This window comes from Eubalaena glacialis, chromosome 7 (assembly GCF_028564815.1).
Source record: "Eubalaena glacialis isolate mEubGla1 chromosome 7, mEubGla1.1.hap2.+ XY, whole genome shotgun sequence".
In the NCBI taxonomy this organism is placed as follows: domain Eukaryota; kingdom Metazoa; phylum Chordata; class Mammalia; order Artiodactyla; family Balaenidae; genus Eubalaena; species Eubalaena glacialis.
Genome location: NC_083722.1, coordinates 77,622,055 through 77,646,687, shown reverse-complemented (window position 1 = coordinate 77,646,687; position 24,633 = coordinate 77,622,055). Strand labels below are relative to the sequence as shown.

General features: G+C 49.3%; 2 protein-coding genes across 3 annotated transcripts in view; both read right to left on the bottom strand.

Moving 5' to 3' along the window:
• The window catches only part of LOC133095497 (voltage-dependent L-type calcium channel subunit alpha-1D), an 89,641-nt gene extending 71,697 nt beyond the window's left edge, over positions 1-17,944 (bottom strand). For both annotated transcript variants that reach the window (XM_061196995.1, XM_061196996.1), the window contains exons 1-11: positions 17,862-17,944; positions 16,515-16,541; positions 12,565-12,725; positions 11,385-11,610; positions 11,047-11,254; positions 8,604-8,724; positions 5,782-5,896; positions 5,190-5,259; positions 4,268-4,334; positions 3,374-3,521; positions 1,072-1,201 (exon numbers count right to left, since the gene is read on the bottom strand). In XM_061196995.1, coding sequence (XP_061052978.1) covers positions 1,072-1,201; positions 3,374-3,521; positions 4,268-4,334; positions 5,190-5,259; positions 5,782-5,896; positions 8,604-8,724; positions 11,047-11,254; positions 11,385-11,610; positions 12,565-12,725; positions 16,515-16,541; positions 17,862-17,944 — 1,356 coding nt within the window. The remainder of the gene's footprint in view (positions 1-1,071; positions 1,202-3,373; positions 3,522-4,267; positions 4,335-5,189; positions 5,260-5,781; positions 5,897-8,603; positions 8,725-11,046; positions 11,255-11,384; positions 11,611-12,564; positions 12,726-16,514; positions 16,542-17,861) is intronic.
• LOC133095499 (voltage-dependent L-type calcium channel subunit alpha-1D-like) overlaps positions 17,867-24,633 on the bottom strand; it is a 229,057-nt gene continuing 222,290 nt past the window's right edge. Inside the window, exon 10 of the mRNA XM_061196999.1 lies at positions 17,867-17,949. The gene's annotated coding sequence lies outside the window, so the exon portion shown is untranslated. The remainder of the gene's footprint in view (positions 17,950-24,633) is intronic.

Here is a 24,633-nt window from a genome sequence, read left to right as displayed (position 1 = left end):
TATCAGGGTGCCCGAGTTTCAGCAATCTGATAGATTGGGTTTGCCAGGCTTCAAACCAAGAGCACTGGAAATGAAAAGATAGCACAGGGCTTGGTTGTCACAACTGAAATCGTGGGACACTGATCTCGTGATTTGTCTAAATCCACAAATCTCTAAAAGTCTCTTGTACAGAAAGAGGTACCAACCAGGCAAGGCAGCGACCCCTGACGGCCTCGCACACTTGCGGGCCTCCCTCCCCGGGCAGCTTTCTGGGCGATCATCTGAAACTGCGCTACGGTATTGAGGCTGGGCAGTCAACAGGCTACCGTCCTCTGAAGCTGTCTCGCCTCTGGACTGTTCTCAGTGCTGACAGCTGACCTGCTGAGACTGAACTGTTCAGGCAGGAACTGATTTAGGTACCAGTCTCTGCCCAACATCGATGCTGGGGAAGGGAGCCAGCCCTAAATTACAAAACTGATTACAAATACAAGACTAAACCCTCTGCTTGTTTTCTTTGTAAAGCCACCTCCTGCACCAAACTAACCAAAACTTAGTTCTTCTCCACTGAACCCTTCAGGTCCACATCTGTCATCTCCCGAACTTGTATTTCTTGTCAGTAACAGAACCAAGTAGCTTTGTGCATTTAGGTCTTCCTGCCAACCCTACATAAGGGCTCCCGGGCATGTGACACACCTGGTTTCACTTTTACTTTCTCTCCTGCTGGATGCTGCCACCAGGCGGGAATCTCAAAATAGGTGTGCATGTGAATTGGACCAGGGAGGGGGAAAGAGGGACCAAAATGCCGGCAGCGAGGAACGGAGAGGTAGAGAAGCGGAGCCCCTGAAAATACTCAGTTATTGCAGAATATTTGAAACGAGGTGTAAAATATATGATTCAATAAAGGTTTGTGCCCGTAAAACAAAACCTCTCTGGCACTGACAAACCTGAAAGAAAATGCCTACAGGTGAACAAGAGGCCCACTTAAGTTTTTACCCTCACGGCCCCTGCGGACCCTGCGCGGACGCGGCCTCTGCCCGGGAGCTCAGCGCCGACCCGGGGAGCCCCGCCCTGCCGTCCTCGCTGGGGGCTTACAGTGTTCCGGAAGGAGTGGCTGCGGATGGGGTCCTCGGCGGCGAGGGCAGCGCTGCTCAGCATGATGAAGACGAGGATAAGGTTGGTGAAGATGTGGTGGTTGATGAGCTTGTGGCAGCCCACGCGGATCCTGCGGGGAAAGCCGCCGCATGGACGCAGCCCCAGAAGGGCCCGGGCCCTTGGCACACTAGGGCCACTCCGTGGCGACGAACCAGGTGGAGGACAGCTGTCCCTGTGCCGCCCAAGCCCCCCCACAGCAAACGGACCCACCGGACCATCAGCCCCTGGAAACCCCAGGACGGCAGACCCCAAGCGTTCTGTATGGACACGCCACAAAGACCACCCACTGAGTCCTTAAAAGTGTGGACACCGTCCTTCTGAAGGTGAAGAAACTGAGGCTTCAGCCTGTGAAAGAACTTTCTTAAGGCGACCCAGCTATGGGAATTGCCCGGCGGTCCAGTGGTTAGGACTCTATGCTCTCACTGCCGAGGGCCCAGGTGTGATCCCTGGTCAGGGAACTAAAATCCCACGAGCCGAGCGGTGTGGCCAAAAAAAAAAAAAAAAAGGTGACCCAGATAGTAGGGACCAGGGGCAGAATTCCAATCCAGGTCTGAGGGTGACATATCCCCACCATAACGTGAAGCCCAGCTGCTCCCTTTCCCTGCCTTGGAACAGAGACCGAGGTCAGAGCTCATCCCAACAGCTCACAAAGAATGGGAGCAATCCCAGCAGTTGGGCTGTATCAAAACATGACCACGGTAAGTGAGGCTTGGTGGAATCTCCTGTTATGTGGAGATTCTGTCATAAGTGCTATTTTTGCGGGGAGGAGGGGGAGTCGACCCGCAACAAGTACTTCTGAGAAAGTCAAGTGAAAGTTACACCATCATGCAAGAATCTTAGAAGGATGCTACTGCACGTGCTCAGCACCCCCAGCCCTGGCTCTCACAACGGCTCCACAGGCCGTCAGAGCCTTTCCTGATGCCCCTGATGTCCCATGGGCTAGTTAGTGTAGTTAGTGCCTGACTTCCCTTAGCTTTAATATTTGACTTTAGAATTTAAAGTTTTTTGTTTTTTTTTTTGTCTATAGAATACATGTAGGTTTTCCTTCGAAATGTTTTTTTCACTTTAAAAACTGGAGTCCACTTTATATGAAGGTGACCCCTTGCTTCAAATCTTCCCTTTTTGAAGGGGCTGCTTAATGCTGGGATGTGGTCCCTGGAGGGCCTGCAAGCCATCAGCAGCTAGGGAAGGCCTTCCAGTGCTGTGAGGGCAGGAGTGCTCAAAGCTTTGGGGGAAAATCAATCCATTCCTCCAACATAGGCAGACGCAATGAGCTGCAGATGTCAGTGAGTCGGCTGAATAACTTTTTAAAAGAGATACCCAAACCGTCAATGGTGATGAATGATAAAGACTACCATCCTTTACATCACCCACTTGAAGCAGTCTTCAAGTCTGTAAGACTGCAGCCCCCCTTGCTTTCCACCTATGTCTCCCTGGAGCCGGTGAATTTATGGAGTTCTTCGCTGACAGCCCAGAACTGCTTCTGCAATTCTAGAAACCTTTCCAGGAGCCATCGATTCCCCCTGGCATTTCACTCTTTCCCAGATCATTTAAAACCTAGAAACCAGCTAGTAAATACACATCTTCCTCTTACAGTACTTGTGAGTAATTACCATGTTCCTGGTGAGCACCTGATCATTTTAACAAGAGAAATGCATTTTAAGCAGGATATCAGGGAGCTGAACTGAATAGCTACCATCTATACAATATCACTGAGCGATTATTACTTTATCACCATCAAACTCAATAGGGAAAAGTAATCAACTAAACTGGATCTCTGGGTGAAGATACTCTGCAGAAGTTGTTCAAAATCCTCATCCCCCACAGCATCTTAACAGAAGGCCCCCTCGTGAAGAAAGGGTCCTTTGGATGGAAAACACTTCACAGGTGACGACTCACGGCACACCAGAGCTGTGGGCTCTGACCAAGCCACAGTATTGCACCACTGCTGCCCCAGTGCAGGGGTTGGGGGGAGGAGAATCTGGAACAGCACTTCTCCCAGGACCTGGTCACACCCCTAAGCCCCTGGTCCAGGCACAGGAAGGCTAGGAAGAGATGAACAGAGGGCAAAGGCAAGGCTGGAGCAGGACAGGGGTCTGAGGGGGCCTGGGGGCCCTGATGCTCAGGCGCAGAAAGGGGCTGAGAACCATCTTCCCTCACCCCATCCCCAGCCACCCCTCAAGCAACCTGTAGGGTCCTGGGGGAGACGGGGCAGCCGCGCAACTAGAAAGGGGATATTTACGGGTTGGTCTTGCTAAGAATGAAGAAAGCGCTCCCTTCGGGGATGGGGGTGATTTTCTCTTTCATGTTCAACTCAGAGATTCTGCGAGGACGGGGGCCAGCAGGAACCTCGGGTTCATCCTCTTCCTCCTCCTCTTCCTCTTCACCTACTTTAAAGGAGACACTTTTTTTTTAGGCATGAAATAAACAAAGACTGCATTTGGGTTTTGATGGTCATCCTCAATTTCACATGAATATTTGGCTTAAACTTTAACATCATCTATCAGCTTACATTAATCAAAACCCTTCCAAATCCGAACGGAGAGTATGTGGGGGTGGGGAGGGGCTGAGAAGCGGCCCGTCTGGTGAGCATGCGTAGCTGTGGGAATGAGGCCCCAGCAGTTTAAGATCTGAGCGAAGGTGAAGGTGGCAGCTGTGGGATTCTCACTGCCCATCCCCCCAGCACCTTGCTGCTTCCCCAGCAACCTCCGTGCTCAGCTTCAGCCTGAAAAACTGTGTGGGGTTTCAAGTCACACACAGGACCCCAGGCTCCCTGACTCCACGGTCCCTCCTACGTCAGCCAGTAAAGGCCCCAGTCGAGGTGAAAGTATCAGGTGAGTGTTGATAACTGGCCGTCTCCTAGAGAGACGTCCCAGCCCAGTGTGGGCTTGCCCTGCTCCACCTACGCGTTCTCTCCCCAACCCCTGGAGCCTAGGTTACGTAAGCCGCCCACAACCACGAGAAAAAGCAGAGCTAACCGGCCCACGAGGGGACTGCACCGGTGGCCTCGGCGGCCTCGGCAGCCCCGCATGTGCCCAGCTGGGCCAGCCAGCCGCAGACTCAGCCGCTGATCAGAGTGAGAGCAAAGACACATGGCTCATGCGCTGAGAGCCTGTCTCTGGCCTCCGCCACATACCTGGCACATCACAAGGCGGGTAGGGGTCCTTGTCCTCATCCTCTTCTCGGTAGTCATCGATGGTGACCTGGGAAGACAGAGAGGTCTCGGGAGGAACGGAGACTGACTTAAATGTACTTGAGAGGGGCAAGTAAAGGCTCAACCCTGCCGTTCAGCATGGGGCAGAGGAGTTGTCTCCAGAGTGTGCGCTGTATGTAAGTGTGTCGGGACAGCAGGTGCCCCCAGATGGTGACTCTGCTGAAAACAGAAGGTCTGAGGGCAGATGAGGAGTAAACTGGTGTAACCCCTGCCCAGCCATGGACAGCCAGCCCCACCCATGCCTCTTCCTCTCCCAACACTGGCACCCACGCTACGTGAGAACTGCCTTACAGATTCCTGCCGCCCCGCCAGACTGAGAGCCCCACGCACGCAGGGACCTCGCTGGTCTTGGCCGTTCCCGATCCCCAGTATCTGACACAGTCACCACTCAAAAAGTCTTTACTGACTCACTGAATAAATGAACAAATTAATGAAAAATCCAGAGCTGACACGGTGCACGAAGTTTCACAGTAGGGCCCTGAGAGCCCAGACCCTCTGATCCTGAGACACCCGCGCTCTGGGGACAGACATCTTTCAGCAATCCTTGATTTTAATCCCCACTGAGAAGATACTGACGCAGGTCAGGCCTGACCACATCATTCCAATCAAGAAAAAATAAGCAGTCAGACCAGTGCATCATACCAGCTCTCTGGTGAAATACTGTTAACAACCAGCTAAGTGCCTTAATTCACTCAGACACCCCTGGAAAGCCAGTGTCTATGATGGGGCGCCACACTTTCACTACTCCAAAATATCACACACAACGCTGTCATGGTGTAAAGGGTACATTTATGGTGATATCAACAGAATCATTCTGAAACAAAGTGGAGAATGTAACATCTACCTTGTTGTCACTGTTGGCTATCTGGTTGACTTCTGGTTTGTTGTTCTTTTTATTTTCCAGGCTTTCTTTTCTACAGAGAAGAGAAGAGAACAAAAAAACCCAAGTAACCATACTGCTTTGTATAAAAAAGCTAATCAGGATTCTGAATCAACAGTGGCCCAGTGAAGGACAGAATTTAATTGGAAACAACCCTAATAGCAAGAACATAGCACAACCCACACCCAGAGCTTCCTGTTCTCCTCACGGCACTGGATTCATTACACAGATCATCTTATTAAAATTCTCATCCAAGAGCTAATCAGCATTGAATGCATCATTTATTTTATGACGCCAAAATTAACTGCAGTGATTCGTTAAGCATGGGGACGTGTGACTCCTACTCTCAGCTCCGAGGGGATGAGAGCCAAGGGCCTGGGTTCTGCCCAAGAGTCCATCCTCTTTGGTCGGCCCCACAGGACCAGCCAGGATCCCCACAAAGCAGCAGCACAGGAGCTGCAGCTGCTGTGGAGCCGGGTGCCCCGGCAGGCCCCACCTGCGAATGGCTCCCCGGGTCAAACCCCTCAGCCAACCGCCCAGGTGAAAATGGGGTTACCTGGCAATCTTCTTCCTTTCCTTTTCTTCAGCTTCCTCTTTCTGAGCAGTATTCAAACTTTCAGCATCAGCCAAATTGTCTACAGCGATGGCCAAGAAGACATTCAGTAGAATATCTAATTTTAAAATGTTAAGGATGCAACACGGTTCTAAATGCAGCTACACATGGTCAATAATGGCAATGAAACACCCCCGTGTTCAGGAGGCTGGTGACAGGTAACTGTCCCCTAGTGCTATGTTCACTTGGTAAAGCTAGGAGACCAGAGTCCCATTTTTTTCAAAAAGAACTAGAACCTGTAGAAGATAAGCTGGCCAAAAACAAAATTAAGATTCACCAAAACCCATGAAAACCTACGAACGCCAACATTCCCCTTCGTGTGTGTGCATGTATGTGCTTGTGTACACGTGTCTACACATCTAGGTGTCCATGGCTATGACACACATTGCATAAAACAATCTATAACATAAGGGTGTTGTTTTTATGCATTTTGCATTTCGCTTCATGCATTTTGTTTTCTTTCTTTTAAAACACTCACACCCACAACATATCTATCTGGGGTATCCTTTCCAAATAAGACCCTGTAAAGGCTACATATTATTCAAATGATGATCCCATCGCACAAGGCAGCCTGAGCCTTTCTTATTTGAAATGACCTTCCGAGTCTGCGAATACCTCGTGCATTCATTCATTCCACAAACACTGACTGACTCCAGCACGCCTGCCTTATTGCCCGATGGCGCTGGACTGCTCCTCTGCATTGTCCCCCAGTGGCTGTATCTTAGACTATTGTGGTTGAATTTCATTTTTGCAAATAGTAAAAAGTTAGATGACTGAACAAGTTATCAGGTTTTGGGCTCTAACTATAATGTTCTATGTGTGGTTTCCTTGAATGACTGAAAAAAATATCCTGAATAAGGTTCCCAAATCAGACGATGCCTGTTTCTTACTTGTTAGCAGTTAAGTACATTTTGGAGAAGCACAGGGATCAGAGGGCAATAAATAGGTCAAGACGACTCCCTTCTCTGACTGATGCTTCCCTCTAGCTGACGTACCACCACCTACATGCAAGACAACGGGAGCCCAGGGACCCCGAGACAGGAGAGGCACAGCACGGTCCCACACGCCCTCCGCAATCTGAACTCTCAGGCGGATTGCTGAACATGTCAACAAACATAACCTAACAAGGCGCTGATAATGAGCAGGCTTCCAGGGGATGTCATGCTTGACCTATTCAAGTCTTTAAAGAGGATAGAAATGTGAGTGGATTCTATGAAGACTTTCAAAACACCTAGGATTATTTTTTAAACAGAGTGGCAAGGAGCCTGGGGAAGCAGTCTGTCCTGGGCTGGGCGATGGCTTGGCAACACGAGCTCTCCTCTGATGGACATGGGGTAATCATGGCTCAGAAAACGATTAGTGCTGGGAATAACTGCACTGAGAATCCCTACTAATGATCGCAACGAAGAAATACTGCATCTCTAGTCTTACAATGACACTAGATTCTTTTAGGTAGTAGAAAGAAAATGCAGAGTAATAAACCACAGGAAAATCTTACAAGTTTGTAACAGCTGGTTTCCAAGAGCAAATACCCATTAATCTGTTTTTAGAAGCATTACCCACCAGACCCTCCTAAACAGTGGTGTGCTGTGGAATCTATTTGAAAACATCTGTCAAGCACCTCTGACGTGCCAGGCACCATTCTGGGTGCTGGGGACATGGGAGGAAACAGGACAGACTGGAGTCCAAGCTCCCAAGTAGCATCTATTTTAGTTGCGGGGTCGGGGGACAGAACATAAACTACTTAAGGATTTCAGAGAGTGATACATGTACTACAAAGAAAACACAATATCTAACTGGAAAGTGGCCAGGGAATACTTCTCTGCAGATTAGGGCCAGTATATGGCTGTGGCCTAAAGAATTAATCACGAGGAGAGCAGAAAAAGAAAATACTGATCATTCATTTAACAAACACTGACCAAGGGCTGTGTGTGCATGACCCTGTGGTGTAAGCCACGAGACATGTGAATACAAAAAGAGATCGCTGACTCAAGAAGCTTCTCATCTAGTTGAGAAGATGGAGAAATGCCACCCTAAACTCCAGCAGGACCCACAGGCAGTAGGAGGCATATGCAGAGAGCCTGGCAGAAGAGCTCCCCTCTGGGCAGGGGGGGGCAGGGTGGTTCCCTGCAGCAGGGCTGTTGGAGCTGCATGAGAGACTCCTAGGATTTCTATGTGTTGAGAGAGGGACTTCCATAGAATACACTGAAGAACAAAGCATTGTGCCCATAGGTTTGCACTGGGGTTTCCACCCTGAAGAAAATTCACTAACTAGCCAGAGAAGATGAAGGGGAAAACAGCTCAAGGGATGTTGTATGAAATTAAATTTGTTTTCCTCCTCTTAATCTGTCTTACCTCAATTTGATTACTAGACAGCCAAAAGAACCTGGAAGCTAGAGGGACATTTTTCCTCCCTACACCCTCAAGGGTGATGGCAAGGAGAACAACAGGGCTTTGCCCTAAGCCATCCCTTGGGACCTGTACAGGAGACGGGACGTGATGCCGAGTGGGTGACCACTGGTGCAGCCCACGTGCCGTCTCAGGCTCCCTCCCGTGGCTGCTGTCATTCCTCAAAGCCTAACTGAGACTCTGCTTCTCCTGTGCTGCCCTAGCAACAGCGAAGGAGGGCACAGGAGTGAGGTGAGGGCACTCACCTCCCCACCACAACGGCTACCACCATTGCCACGGGGAAACTCAGAGAGGAAGACAGCAAACACGACACGGTCAACAAGGCGGCCCGGGTCAGCCCGAAGGCTGAAGGATACAGTTACCGCAAATGAAGAGGATGATGAAGTAGATGCAGACGATCATTCCCGAAGACGACGGGCCCCCATACGCCATAATGCCATCATACATCACAGCATTCCAGTCTTCACCCGTCAGAATCTAAGAAGCCAAAACTGGGATCAGCGGGCAGGTGGATTCACTGTTCCCACGGTTCTCCCAGAGCTCCTGGGGGCTGCCCGTGTCCGGTGTAACCTGCCTTTCACAGTTCAGTTCGCACTGAACAAATGCACCTGTTATCCTATAGTTTTTAAAATGTTATGCTTAGTCACATATATACATGAGTTAACTCTCCTGGTGAAAATAAAAGAGCATTCCATGTAAGACTTGTGTACCCTTTGACTACACCCCAGCCCATTCGGTCCCCTCCCCAGGAGCATGCTGTTGGTGTGTCTCTCCAGGACCTTTGCGCATTTAAACACGTATATACATACCCAGAGAAAACAGGCCGTACAACCAAATAGAAATTTGGCAAATGGTTTGAAAAGGTAAAGCAATTCACAGAAAACGAACTATAAATGGCTCTTGCTCACATGAGAAGACATTCAACATCACTCCTGACAAGAGTAATATCAATTAAAACTACAACGAGATACCATTTCCATCTACCAGACTGGCAGTAATCAAAACGCCTGAACACTCACTACGGTGAAAGGGAGTTAGGCAACGGGCAGTCCCCACACCCCATCACTGGAGGATGAACTACCACAGCCTTGAAGAGAATACCTGGGCAAGAGTGTCAAAGTTAAAAATGGACACACACCCTTTAAACCAGCAATTCCACTCGGGGGAATTTATCCTACAGACCTACTGTCACACACGTGCCCCATGGTGTATCTTCAAGGTCATCCACTCAGCCAAGACGAGACACAGTGGAATATTCATCAGCAGGGGACTGGACCCATGAATTCTGGCACACCCACACCACAAAACATAGCAGCATTGAAAAGGAGGCAGCAGCTTTTTACGGACCAATAAAGAAGGTCCTTAAGGACACGTTAGGTGTTAAAAGGAAAGATGAAAAAAAGCACGTAGGATGAGCTACCATCTGTGCAAATTCATCTGTAGGTAGACAGGCAGGTAGGTATGTTTATTTGCATCTGAGCGAATATACTGGGAGAATACCGTAGAATCTGCTTAATGGTGGTTGCCTCCGACAACGGGAAATTGGTGGCTGGGTGGGAGGGAGACTTGTCACTTTATACGCTTTTCTAACATTTGAATTTTGTGCCATGCGCACGTACTACAAAAACCACCACCACCATGCAGGTTTCTCTGAAAGTACCAAAAAAAAAAAAAAAAAAGACTCATCCATGGCCAAAAATTAAAACTGAGTTATATTATACTTTATTGCTATAGGCCAGGTCTAGAGCAGTGACAGTAATTCCATTCACTTCAAAATGTCCAAGTAGGAAAGAACCTTAGAGATCATTCCCTAAGCTCTCATTTTTCAGAAAACAGTGACTTTCCAAGGTCACAGAGCTGAGCACTGGAGGAGCCACCGTGGGACGTCCATGTCCACTGCCCCTCCCGCCAGGCCTTCCCCCCTCTCCCGCAGGACTTGCTGCTGGCATCGCATGTGAAAAGCAACAAGGGCAGATGAGGGCAACAAGGGCGCTGCGTGGCTTGTGGGATCTTAGTTTCCCGACCAGGGATGGAACCCACGCCCCCTGCAGTGGAAGCACGGAGTCCTAACCACTGGACCGCCAGGGAATTCCCAGGTAGCTGGGTCTTTTAAATCTACCTGCCAGGCTCTAAGGAAGGGCTTCAGCTCACAACACACAAGGTGGGGGTTTGGGACACCGCAGCGTACAGCCAGGTGGGGTGGAGAGGCTGGGCCTCTGAGTGCAGGGCCACCTGTGAACCTCTGACACCGCTGCTCCCTTCTCAGCCTGATGCTCACAAAGGCCCCAACAGCAGAGACGTCCTCAGAGTCTGTGTGTCCCCATTACATCACACGAGGGAGGACAACACAGGGCCAGAAAGCTGTCACAACTCCTTAATCACCCTGATTCCCCTGACTATACACCAAGGCATTAGGGCTTTAGAAGTCACTTCTCTGCATAAATCCATTATAACCAGGATTACAAAACTTGCCTGTCGTCAAAAATTAGCAAAGGACAAGAAGAGGATTTTAGAGCCTATGTCACAGGAACCTCAGAAACCTCACACAATCAAACGCAAATTTTTGGTTGATTATTTCATAATACAACTAGTGGTCTCACAAAAATGTGAAATCACAGCACATAGATCTGGAGTGAGATGCAAAACAAATGACTTAAATGGCACAAAATTAATCAGAGTGTTATTAGGGCAGAGGTTACTAATACAATAACAATGGAGTGTTTTGTCTTATTGATTCGTGGACAGATGAGAAGGCATCCCCTAAGGTGCAGCCCAGGGAAAGGATGGCGGGGGACCCACCTGGAACACCGTTAGAAGCGCTTGAGGGAAATTATCAAAGGTGCTCCGCTTGGTTTGCGTTTCATCAAAATTAAACTTGCCGCCGAACAGCTGCATCCCCAGCAAGGAAAAGATGATGATGAAGAGAAAAAGCAGAAGCAGCAGCGAAGCGATGGACTTCATGGAGTTTAACAAGGATGCCACCAAGTTGCTCAGGGAGGTCCAGTGCCTGCAAGTCAAGACAAGGGGGTGAGCCCAGAGCGCCACCTGGGATGGGGCAGAAGGTCACCCAGGAGGGGACAGGGCTGACCACCACCCATGTTCAGAAAACACCTGCAGTGGGATGCACACGTCCTCACCTGGTCACTTTGAAAATTCTCAAGAGCCGAACACAGCGAAACACAGAGATGCCCAGAGGAGACATGATTTCCAGTTCCACCAAGATCGTTTCAGTAATTCCTCCACACACCACGAAGCAATCAAACCGATTGAAAAGAGAGACGAAATATGCCTGGAGACCCAAGCTGTACATCTTTACAAGCATCTCGCAGGTGAACAGAGCCAAGAGGACTTTGTTAGCGATATCTAGAAAGACAAGGGGGCACACGTCCTCAGGATCTCATCATGGGAGTGGCTCTGACCTCTCCCTCCCCACCTCCCTCTCACCAGCCACTGCCAGAAGTGCCCCAAGAACCTCTGCCCTTGTCTTTGCTCTTGCCCCAATTACAGAAATGCGGCATGAACACTTATGGTCTGCTTGTCTGTCAGGCTCTAGTGCTGCTTCTGGCTACTACCCAGACATGTGCGCCTTGGAGAAGTTCCTTGGTTTCTCTGGGCCTCAGTTTCACTGACTGTAAAATGGGGAGGGGCATCTTACCACATAATCTCTGATACTTTCGAGCCCTGAAAGCCTACAATTCTGCATTTAGGCCATCATGTTGTTTTTGTTTGTTTGTTTCAATCAGTAACAAAAAAAATCTGTCGGATCTTCCTTACAGCACCATGATCTAAGAAGCAGTTGCCTATCAAGGTCACTTCAGAAAATGCCACCCAGCAGGCTGGAGAGTCAAACAGAAACAGATTTGACTTCATGTCAGGCAGGGCTTCACAATGGCTCAAAACTGTTGAACTCAGAATGGGATGAGCTCCCGTACCACCCTGCTGGGGCATTCGAGGTAGGTGAACAGCCACCGCTTGCCAAGAAAACTACAGAGGAGAATAAAGCTTCCAGTGGAGACGGGGAGAAGGGATTATGAGGTCCCTTCCAGCTGCCTGATTCCTTGATCCCAGGTTGTCACAGGGTTAAGACAATGCGATGCTCTGGAGTTATCAGCTTCAAGGTGCTTCACGCACCACATGGCACAGACCGCACCCCCTCTCCAGGTGCGCCCTGTGCTTGGTTCTGCCGCCTTCCAAGCTACTGCTCACTGGAAATGGTCCTGGATGCTACCCTATGTCCATCAGAAAAGACTAGACTGCAGTCAGCCAGCCTCAGGGATCCCCTGTTCGGAACAAAAAGAGAACGGCTTCTGCTTATACCTTGAATCTGTGTCAACCAGTCGGGCTGGTCGTAGTGCTCGGAGGAAATGGTTAAGGTGTTGAGAAACACCAGGACAATCACCAGCCAGTAAAACGTGACGGACTTCACGGCAGCCCTGCACCTCCTGCGACTGAAGCGGTTCCAGCGGCGCCAGCGGCGGCTGCAAGAGAAGCAAACGTCACTCCCTGGACGACAGATGCAGCACCTGATCAACATCACTGAAGAGTAACTGCACTCTGGAGGTCCCAGCTGGGGTCAGGGTGCAGGGAGGAAAGATGAGAACAAACGGCATAGAAATGACCAGACCTCGTAAGACAAATTACTTTGGTTTTAAAATACAACTTTTGAAAGCACAGTCTTGACTTGATCATGCTATCAGTTTCCTTGCTATGGCTTTAGATAACCCCATAATCTGCCATATGCAGTCCTCAAACCAGTTAGGAAATCTAGATATTCACAGAATCATGAGTTCGTACACATATGCAGTTCATGTGCCCACCTCGAGGCACATGGATCTGTCCGAGCTCTCAGGGCAGAGAGACCAGCTTATCATACACATCTCTCGCAGCACCTCAATCATCATGTGGAATTTACCAGGCAGGGAAGTGCTCCCAAACCCGAGTTCTCCTTTTAGGGAAACTTTCAGTCCTTTCTTAAATCTGGAGGTTCCTCTGGAGCCGGAGAGAGCTGTCGACGTTGAGTACTCCTGAGTCATCAGGTGCCCTTTCTAACTAGGGATGCTCAAAATACACCTTCAGGAGAAAAGCTAATATTGAATCATGTTTCCATACAAATAGAATGAGCTGAGCCAAACAGACAAGTAGCATGTCCTCTACCAATTCGCAGTTGCAGTGTGTAATTAGAGAAAGTATTCTTTCCCTTAGCCCGTCTCCCTATAGGAAACGTTCCCTGCCACAGGATGGCGTGGTGAAGGGGGTCCCAGGGAAGGGCCGGCCGAGTGGCAGTGTCAGCTCTGTCCAGGCTGTGCTCAGTGACGGGGGTGGTGGGCGCTTCCTCTAGGTGCTTGAGTCAGAAGAATCTCCAGGCCGTGTCCAGGGCTGCAGCCCTGGCCAACTCAGCTGCACCGATCTGCTAAGAACACTGTAACCCAGGGGCCAAAGAAAGAGTTGTGCCAGCTCTTTGGCAAGACCTGGAACAAGCAAGGTGCATTTGGTTACTGCTTTTGCTATGTGGTTTCTGATGGTAATGGCAGCTGGAAACATGATAACCAGCATAGAAGTCCACTGAGGACACTAAAAACTGTCCCCACAAGACTGGGTTTCTCCTGTGATGCATAACTCAGTACACATAAGCAAGGTGGCCTGGACAAGATCCAGCCTTGGTGGGTCTATTCATGTTGCGGTGACAAATCACAGGTGTCTCCCAAATCTAGGGGACTGTCTCATCCCCACAAACCCTGCACTAGGCACGTGGAGATGAAGGCATGGTCCATGGCCCCTGTCCTTGAATAGTATACCGGGCTGTGGCAGGTAATTATAAATCCACACCAAGTGTTACACCCAGGGTACTGGGTACAGGAGCAAAGAGAAGGGAGCTGCAAGGGATCTTTGGAAGAGTCGGGGAAGGCTTCTCCAAAAAGCTGAGGTCTGGGCTGGCTCTCGATAGCTGAGTAAGAGTTAGCCGGGGGGAAAGGGCAGGGCACTCCACTCAGCTCCCCCAAAGAGACTTGGATGGGAAGAACCTGGGTGTGTGGTACATTTGATGGCTTGAAAGCAGTCCAGAATAACAAAGTGCAGAGACTGGGAAGGGTGTCAAAACATGAGACCATGTTTTGGTGAGCTGGGGGCCAAATTATGAAGGAATTTAAATGCCCTCTGGCAACAGGAAGTCCATGAAAGGGCTTTTAATTTTTTGCTTCTTTGTTTTTTTTTGGCCGCGCCCCACAGCATGTGGGATCTTAGTTCCCTGACCAGGGATTGAACCCGTGTCCCCTGCATTGGGAGTGCGGAGTCTTAACCGCTGGACCGCCAGGGAAGTCCCCTTTTTTTAAGTCAGGTTTACTGAGATCTAATTTACATATGGTAAAATTTACTCTATTTAGTTCTACAGTTTATAACCACAATCTAGATATAGAATATTTCCATCACTCAATAAAGTTCCTTCATGGCACTTTGTAGTTAATCCACTCTGCTCACCCCAGCCCCAGAAACTACTGATTCGTTCTCTTTCTCTATTATTTTGCTTCATCCGGAATCCTATGAACAGAGTCATACAATATATAGCTTTTTAAGACTGCCTTCATTCACTTAGTAAAAATCTGTTTGTGATTCATTTGTGCTGTTGATCTCTCAGTAGTTTTTTCCTTTTTTGTTGTTGAGTTTTAGTCCATCATATGGATGAATTATAATTTGTCTACCCTTTACCATTTGATGGACATTTGAGTTATTTACAGCTTTTGGCAATTTTAAATAAACATGTAAATGTTATATTTATAAATTATACATATATAATGCTTATGAATATAAACATTCATGAAAAAATTTTTTCTGTGTAGATACCTATCTTCATTTCTCTTATATAAATACCTTAGAAGTGGGACTGCTGGGTCATGTGGTAAAGATCTTTGCTTTATTATTTTTACCAAGACAGAGAAGTATTGTATTGAGAGATATCTATTTTCATAATCAATATGTGCCTAAATTATATTTAAATCATTTCACTCTGTACTATATTTTCAATAATTATAGAATGTGTTGTTCATCCACTTAAGGGTACATCTGTAGACATAACCTAAGACTGGAGAAGAATCTGAAAGATCCAAACACAGTATGCTTAGAAAATGCAGATTTTGGATCTAATGTATACTGCATTAATAAACGACGTGAAATGTTAAAAAAAAAATTACTGTTTGACTTTATAAGAAACTGCCAACTTACTTTTAAAATGGCTATGTCATTTGACATGTAGCAATGTATAAGAATTTTCATTGATCTGCATCCTTGTCAAATGTGGGATTGCCAGATTTTTTAATTTGATCCATTCTATAGATGTGTCATGGTATCTCACTGTGATTTTAATTCTCATTTTCCTAATGACCAATGGTCATTTCATGTGCTTATTTGCCATCTGTATCTCTTCTTTGGCTACCTGCCTATTAAAAATCTATTGTCTATTTTTTATTGGGTTGTTTTCTTATTACTGACATTATTCTTTATATATACTGGGTATTAGTCCTTTATCAATTATGTTTTGCAAATATTTTCTCTTCCAGTCTACAGCTGATCTTTTTCTTTCAAAGAGCAGTAGTTTTAATTTTGATGAAGTCCAATTTATCAGTGTTTCCTGTTACAGCCAGTGCTTTGGGTGTTGTACCCAAGAAACTTTTGCCTAACCCAGGGTCACTAAGGTTTTCTCCTATGTTTTCTTCTAGAATATTTACAGTTTTAAGTTTTACATGTAGTTCTACTCCATTTCAAGTTAAGTTTTGTATATAGTGGTAAAACACTGTTTCTAACTGAAAAATAATACTTATATGGAAAAGTATCAAACCATTGGTATACAGTTCAATGAGTTTTTACCAACTGACTGTGTAACCTGCACCCAGAACAAGAAAGAGAACATTACGAGTAACTCAGAAGACCTCTTGAACTTCCTTCCATGGAAAAGCTTTAAGCAGAGAAGTGACAGGAAGTATCTCTCTCAGAGAAAGGACTCTGGGAGGGGATGTAAAGGGTTGATTAGTAGGCACAATGTTGGTCATTGTTGCATCTTATTGGTCTGTCTGTTTTGGAGGTGGGGATCTTTGGCACCTACTACACTGTTCTCCAAGGCAGGTACTTACTGTTTACTGGGCAGATTGATCTTCTACACGAATGTTAGCGCCCACAGAGTGAAAAACCAAGTCTAGAGCAACTCTGTGTAAAATTCAAAGTTTGAACATAAAAAACCCACACAGGCTTAAGAAAAAGTACAGAAAGAAGATACTGACCTGAGCTTGGATTTTGAGATGGCTTGACTGAAAGAAAGACAAAAAGAATATGATTCCTGTTAGGAAGTCTTGAGGATATGCTCCCCCCACATTTCAGCAGAGATATCATAAAAGCCATGCATGGAAGCCTGGACCCAGCACCCCCGGCTCCCGCAGCGGGCCAGCTGGGGTGAGCGCGGAGCAGGGGGCCAAGCGAGAGAAGACTCTTAGCTGCCTGAGCAGCCCTGGCACAGGTGGTGATGCCAGGGGTTCTTCTCCCCTCACCCAAATGCCTCACACTGCAGCCAGCAGGCCCTCTCCTGCCCACAGCTCAGCCTCACATCTCAACAGCAGCACATGCAGCTGCTGCTACAGCAAAAGGAGCCCTGGGCTGGGAGTCCTAGCTCTGCTCTTCCCTCACTGCGAGAGCTGGGCAAGCAGCGCACCTTCTTGAGCCTCAGTGTGCTCATCTGTAAAATGGCGAGACAAACCCATTCCCTGCCTACTTCACGCTACTGTAGGAGGGAAGAGCAAGAGAGAGGAGGCAAATTTACTTCATAAACTGTTGAGTTCCCTGCTCCTAACACATCATTTTTATGAACCTCTGCCAAGGAGATCAGATTCTCTTAAAAACGACACCTGTACTCAACAGACATAAGACCCACTGGACACCAGCAGAAAGCAAACAAAACCGCATGGGCCTCCCCCAAAAGCAGGCGATGCTCTGCACGCTGCACGCTGCTGGTGCACCCGCTGCTACAGCCCAGCTCGTCTAGAAAAAAGCCAGTGGGTGTTAAAGTGATGGCATCCTCCACGGTTAGGAGAGGGTGGTGCAGGGCTCCAGACAAAGTGCGTGAGCCGAGGAGGGCAGGGTCTCGTTATCCAGCCACTATACATGAGGTTGGGAGACCCCGTGAGTGAAGGAAACTTAAATATGTAGCACATTCTATCAGCAATTCTGCCATACAAGCCCTTCAAAGCACTGACGCCAGCACCAGGCTCAGAGAATCGGGCCTTTTACCCCCACCGCCGACACCCAGAGGGCCCAGCCTTGGTGGCGCCTCTTCTTCTCCACCAGCACCTAGTGGACACAGGGGAATTGCCGGGTTACCTGGCTCAGCCCGCGGCAGGCTCCACCTCAGGGGGACAGACCGCTTTGAGGGAAGAGGCAGGTGAAATGCTGGGGGTCTGGGGGATCTGGGCTAGGGGGAGGACCAAGGGGTCCAGGGTGAGCCCGCCCGCCCCTCTTGCACCTGAGGCCATGGCTCCAGGGCTCCCCTGAAATCTGGGTGTCTTCCTCATATCTGCTTCTCTAAGAAGCCAGGAGGAGCCGAGAGTTCAGGGCACCCCCCCTCCCCCCCCACTCACCAGAGGCTCCCACAGCAGCCTTGGTTCTCGCCTTCCCCACTCACGTTCTCCGTGTTCACAGACTCCGTCTCACTGGTGGGCATGCTAGCTGTGGGGAGAAGAAACGCTTTAAATGGTGCCACAGATGCACTGTGTGCCCGGGGATGGGACAGATGTGATCTCTGCCTCCAGGCTGACCCTTGGGGAATCTGGCAAGAGGGCGAGGAGAGTGATGAAGGGTCCTCAGGGGCTTGACCGGCAAAAGGATATGCCAAGAAGCCAGGCACCTCCACAGCGGGGAACCCTCATTTCCGTGATCTGCTGAGGAAGCCCACAAAGTCCCCCGACAGGAAGAGATCCTGTCCATCCAACTTCCCAAGAAAAGAAGCCTGGGGACCAAACTGAATCCTGCCGCTGCGCCTGGCGCCAGCTTATTCTTCTGATTTCCAGGTTTGCGCTGAGAGGCCATCAAAACATCTCAGTTACAGCTACGTCTTTTCTTCTCCCAACAAGAAGTACTCTAGAAAATCTGTGAACAAACCTAGTATTTCACAAACAAATTCTTATTTTAAATATACTGAAGGAGAGGAGGTATTATAGAGGGAGGAGTGCATGAAGGTACCAGGCGTAAGATCTTTTTAAAAATTTAAGAATTTGACTCATTTTCCATTAATCTATCTGATGTTCTTCTGCCCAGCTTGTGAAGCCAAGATGCAGAAGGTGCTGACCAAAGACACCGGCACTAGAGCACCAAGAAGTAGTCTTATGGGGAGAAGGTTTTCTCCCAACCAGCGACCAGAAGGCAAAGCTGCCTGTGGTCCCAGTGCTACCAGGGTCTCTGGGCACATCTCCCTCCCCCATAGCAGGATCCTGAGAAGAAGTGGAAGAAATGTTGAAATGCACCTGCTAGTGTCAGGAGGCCCTGGGACCCACCCAGAGCCACCATCTGGCACACGGGTGTTTTTTCTCCTCCACTTGATTCAACCCTAGAAACATCACGGACGTGTGCTGGAGACCAGGCAGCAAAGGAGATGCGGGATGCAGAGAGGGAGTGGGCTCTGCACCTGCCCTGGAGGACCCGTGGGAAAGGCAGCCCCCCGGTGGACTTCAATCTACTGTGACAAGAGCTACCGCAGGGGTCTGAGCAAGTGCAGTAACGACTCATTCTCCTCTGGGGTTAGGAGAGGTCGTCAAAGGTTGAAACACAGGAGAATCACCTGAACCCATGCACTTCTATTCCTTGATGCATAACTTGGAACTGCAGTGACCTTATGGTTTTTATAGACCTAACGGTGCCAACAGGAAAGCCTTTCCCCCTGCAAGCTCTGCCCATATGGTTCCTCTTAGGAAGGACGCCTTGGTTTCAGCTGTAAAACCCGGCAGTGGTGCCTGGGGTGCTGTGGGGCAGAGTCTGAGACCAGCTCAGGCACACAGGGCGAAGGCGTGGGACCAGCGAGCTCTGTCTGTGCAGTGCACACCTGTGGACCCTGCTCAGGGGAGAGACAGGGTGTGAATGACAAGGATGGACGCAGACCTGACTTGAAGGGCCCAGAGAGCTGAGAAACATCTTTTCTGAGGCACCAAAGAAGATCCCTTCCCTTCTGTGCGCACCTAGGGAACTGAGCCTGCTTGCGAGGGGTGGGGCTCAATAGCCATCTCCAGGCACATTTAGGCAAAGGTTTCAAAAGTGAAGACAAAGTGATCATTACAGACCCATATAATATACCTGGTATTCTCACAGAATAACCTTTTTCTTCCTTAGTTAAGTCAAAAGAAACCAGCTACAAACTTTGACTCACTTTCACCATTCCATGCAAAAAAACAGACAAAAACACCGCCCACCCGCAAAAAAAAAAAAAAAAAAAAAGCCCACAATCCAATCATAGGAAAACCTTTAACAAAAAGCTCCATCAAGAGATAGAAACACACATACACAGGAGGCTGCTCATGCAATTCACTTCTCCATGACTGTTCCATGCTCTGACTTCAGCAGAAAGACTAAAAAATCATAAGAGTCAGCCGAGTTCATTGTTAGAGTTTCCTCCTATAGGGTCACCCTTATCTTCAGGAACAGCACAAAGAAAATCATGGTGGGAGACCCTTACAAATATGAGCATGAGTCATCTTTGTGGAATGTTTTCCTTGGTACTTAGTGCCACCACTAAGAGGACAGAAGTTGAGAGCAGCATGGGGCGGGGGTGGGGTGGGTGGGTGAGGGTCCTCGGCCTCAGTTAGGTCCTGGCTGTGCCCTGGGCAGTCCCACCTCTCTTCAGGCTTCAGTGTCCTGCCTGTAAAGTGGGGACACTATCTCTAGACTCCTGAGGGTCACTTCCATCTCTAACAGTTTACTACTTCATGGTTCTAATATTAACCACTATTAAACATAGTGTAACTTCAGTCACTATTTCCAAAAGAGCAAACTTCTTCTGAACGGGCTAAAGCTTTGTGGCTTTTTACTCTCTGGGGCCATGTCCCATAATGACATCAATAGAGTTGCTGAATTTCATTCCTAAAGCTTGTTTTTCAAATGATCTGATCCAAACAGATAAATTACACCACCCTGCCTATGGGAAGGGGGGCGGGGGGGATGGACATCATTTTGCATTTCTGGCTCTATGCCAACTACTAGTGAATGAAATGTACAAGCTGCTCCCTGGACTAGGGTGGGGGTGGGGAGATAAGAAATAAAACTGAACTCCCCAAGCAGAAACTGAGGCTGCACTGGTGGAGAGAATCCCCCTGCTCGCCAAGCGGGCTCCATCCTTCAGGTGGGATGGGACAGTGGTTAAAGCGGGCTCTCAGGTTGGCCAGATCTAAGTTTAACCCCACACTTGGGACCGAACATCTCCAAGGCTTCATTTTCTCATCTGTAATCTGGGGAGTACTTAACCTCATAGGGCTGTTGGCAGAACTGTAAGAGATGAGATACAGAGTGGGTCTGCAGTGTCGGGCCATCAGTGAGGCCCATATATGATGAATCCATCATCTCAGAAAAGCTTTCCTGGAGCTCCCCGGAAGCAAGGCAACACTCCCTAGATGGTCCAAATCCAGTGTCACTTCGCCCTGCCCACTTCTACTACTGCACAGAGGACTGTCTTTTGAACAGCCTTCCGCACTTCTGAACCAGCCTCGGCCAACACCCCTGGCTTGTATCTTTTCTGTCTTAAACTGAGTTATTTCTAATTTAGCCTCTTGTATGGAAAGCAACTTTTCTGGCATCACTGTTCGACACCTACAGAGCCATAGGTCCCTAATAAATAAATCTGTTCCAGAATCTTGTCCCTAGGGCTCAGGAGGAGGGGGAGAAGGGGCAGGTAGAGGAAGACAGCAGTGACCACGCTAGAACGTGGTGACCTCATTTGGTCCCGGAAATGGATCTGGATCCAGTCCCTCCCCCCAGGCCGAGGAGCCAGGCTCTGGCCGGGGCCCAGGCACCCTTCCCGTCCACTCCAGCCTCTCCCTGCGGCCAAAGGAGTGTTTCCTTTTCCAGACGTGTAGAAGACACAGGGCCCAGTGGGCATAACCAAGGAGCTTGTTTGTACATTAAAACATTTCACCCTTCACTTGCACCAGGCATTCATTTTTTTAATGTTCATAAATTGATATGGATTTCACTTCACTTAGCCCCAATAGGATCCCATATACGTTTTAAAAAATCAAGACAGGAGAATCACAGACTGTTAGAACTGGAAGGGGCTTCTGAGATGACATGAACAAACGCTGTGATTTCACAGATGAGAGAACTGACCCACTTGCCTTGGGACACACAGCTCAGACGTGTGAGGAGAAAGCTCTCCTGAGTCCCTGCCACTGTGCCACACCACCCGTGCGGCTTTGGTACATCCTTAAATATGCTGGTGTAGGTTTCAGTATTGGTACATGTTGGTATGTGTATGGGTATATACTTAAAACTCCATACATCAAAAAGTTCCAAAAACCAAGCAAGCGTGTTACCCACCAGCCTTGGTGTCTGGTCCTAATTAGCCAGACCACTTCCAGGAGATCAGCCCAGCAAATGTGGGGAGTACAAAAATCCAGGTGGGACGGGGAATACTGGGACTTCATAAAAATGCAAACAGAAAGAATTATAAAAACCCAAGTAAGTAAACCCAAGGACGAATTATCAGAACATGTGCCCTTCTCCCTAACCGGCTGCCGCAGCATCAGAACTGCCCCATTCAGGGTGACCTCTCTGTCCCCTTGAGCAGGGATTCAGCGTTCACTGCTGACCAGTGGCTAGGCCTAATTAGGGCTGCAACAGAGAGACCCCCTCAGACCTACAGGCACCAGACCCTCCTGCAGAAGCCGGGGCCATCTGCATGCAAAGAGGCTAGTAGTCTTTTTCCTTTACACGTCGTTTCAGGAAACTTTAGAGCTTTGTTGAGGAAGTTTTCATTTTTAAAATATGAATTTGAAAACACTTTTCAATGACTCCAGCTGAAACCAGGCACTAGTGCCACCACTAAGAGGACAGAAGTTGAGAGCAGCATGGGGGCGGGGGTGGGGTGGGTGGGGGCGACACAAGCCTGTCGCCTGTGCCAGGATGCTGACTAGCCCTGCAATCTGCCTGCGGAAAATCTGGGGTAGCTCAGGGCCTATGCTTTGCAGTCGATTCCAGGCACTGGGATCTCTGGGGAGAGCTCCAAGGCAGACCCTCAGGCTTCGAGTGTGTGCGCGCTGAGAAGGGGCCCAGAGTTGCTGCTGTCGGTGAGGGGATGGTGCCAGCCAGCCAGGAGCCCAGCACACCCTGGACTGCAAGTGAGAGTCGCCAGGGCCACCCAGGCAGCCTGGGCTCGGCCCCCGCTCGGAGCACTCTCTGTGGATAGCGGGTCACACTATTTCTCTTTAGGATCTAACTGTAGGGCCTGGATGCCATCATGGGTAATGCCACACAAAATAAACCAGGGAAACACGCTGTTTCTCAGGCTAGCACAACATCATCTTCACCAATGTGTAAACATTCCTCTATCTACCTTCTCTCTGAAGGACGACGTAATTCTCAACTATATCTGCCTGGCTTGTGAATTCAGAGGGAAATCAGCATACAAATACACGCACGCACACGTGCATGGGTACGCACGCCCGGGGGTCTGAATGAGCCTCTGTGTGGGTCCAAATAGGCAGCCCCCAAATTATGTTCACCACAAACAGGCACAGCAAAATCTCAGACTAACTTCCTTCAGTGATGGAGGCTACTGAGCCCAAAGCCTCTAGGACAGATGTCAGAGCAGCTTGGTCTCTGTCATCGGTGGTACGGGGACAAGTCCCCTTTCCTCCCGGGGCTTAGTTACCGAATCTATAAATGAGCTGTTGAGCAATTGCACCTCTAAGACCAATTTACCTCTGACCTGACAGAACTGCTGTAAAGAGGAAACACCCACAGGCTGTCTGATTTTACTGCCAGCACCAAGGGGTTCCCCTTGCATGCCCCCGCCGCTCGGCAAGGAGAGCAAGACACGAGCAGCACTGCGAAGCTGCTGCCCACCCCTCAGGAGGGTGGCCAGGAGGCCAGCAGCTGGCCCATGAGAACTGGGTCCAAGTCGCGTCCTGGCAGAGCGTCCTGGAGAGTGGAGCGGCACAGGAAGGAGAGGCCTCTGCCAGCCACGGGGCCAGGGACCACGGGGACCCTTGCCAAGTGAGCCTGGAGCTCGCCAGCCTCCTCCTGGGGCAGCCTCGCTCACAGATGTCCTGGGCCTCTAGGACCCTCGCTCCCCTGTTCTCCACGGGACAGGCTTTCTTGCACTCTCACGGGTCTCTTCTAGCACTTCCCTCCACGCCCCAGCAGCCTAAAGCTTCTCACTCTTTCCTTTCAAAGGCAGGGGGGCTGGTGAGGTTGGGGGGCTGGTGAGGTTAGTCAGCTGAGCAGTGGCAGGATCATGGCTGCCTTCCTTGGGGACAGCGCCTCCGAAGCCAAGATCTTGTGTTTTTATCTTATTTTCATGACAAGCACGAGCAGTGCCACGACATCCCCTGGAGGAATTTGCCTGTGCTTGCTAGTGGTGACACGCTCAGCCGTCACAGGGTAACGGACTCCCGTTGCTGTAAAGAAGCCAGACTCGTGTTGGAGAATGTGGGTCAAGGCCAGACCAAGGTTTCTGTGTCGAAAGCAAGAATCATGCCCTGATAGTAACTATTTCTGTATGACCAGTGACATGGGGAGCACAGCATCCCGACAAGGGCCCCAACCCCACTAGCACCACCAGTGATGTCAGGGGCCTTCTTTAGGGTTCCTAGGTAGCTCAGCCAATAAAAGACCCCCCGAGCCCAACAAAATACAGAAAGTTTCCTGAAAACATTAGGCTGCTTCCTCTTCCTGCAGATCTCAAGGCTCACCCAGAAGCCTCAAGAATCCCTGAAAAGCCACGAGGCCCAAGCCCCCGCTGAGGAGGGTGGGCACCTATGTGCCCAAGGAGGGGTCTCTGCTCCCCTAGGACGGGAACCACTCATCTGCTCGTGATAACCCCCTGGAGCTGTAGGCGTCAGTCTTTGAAAACTTATTTCTCATGGCCATCACAGTATTTCCTGCTTAGCTGAAGCCCATTTTTCCTGCGGAGGCCTTCAGAGCTGCACCAAGCCTCTTCACAAACCTCTGCAGGCACTAAAGCTGCGAGAGTCAGCTCTGTCTCTGCCCCCAGACCTGCTCCCAATCTCAGGCAAGTTCCTCCTCTCGGGGCCACCACATGCTCTCAGAGTGACGAAGGGCTCATATCTCATACTCAGTGTCCCCTTCCACTTTCGGGCCTTCTGATGAGAGTAGGAATCTAATACAACCTTCATTCGGACCATCCAGGAC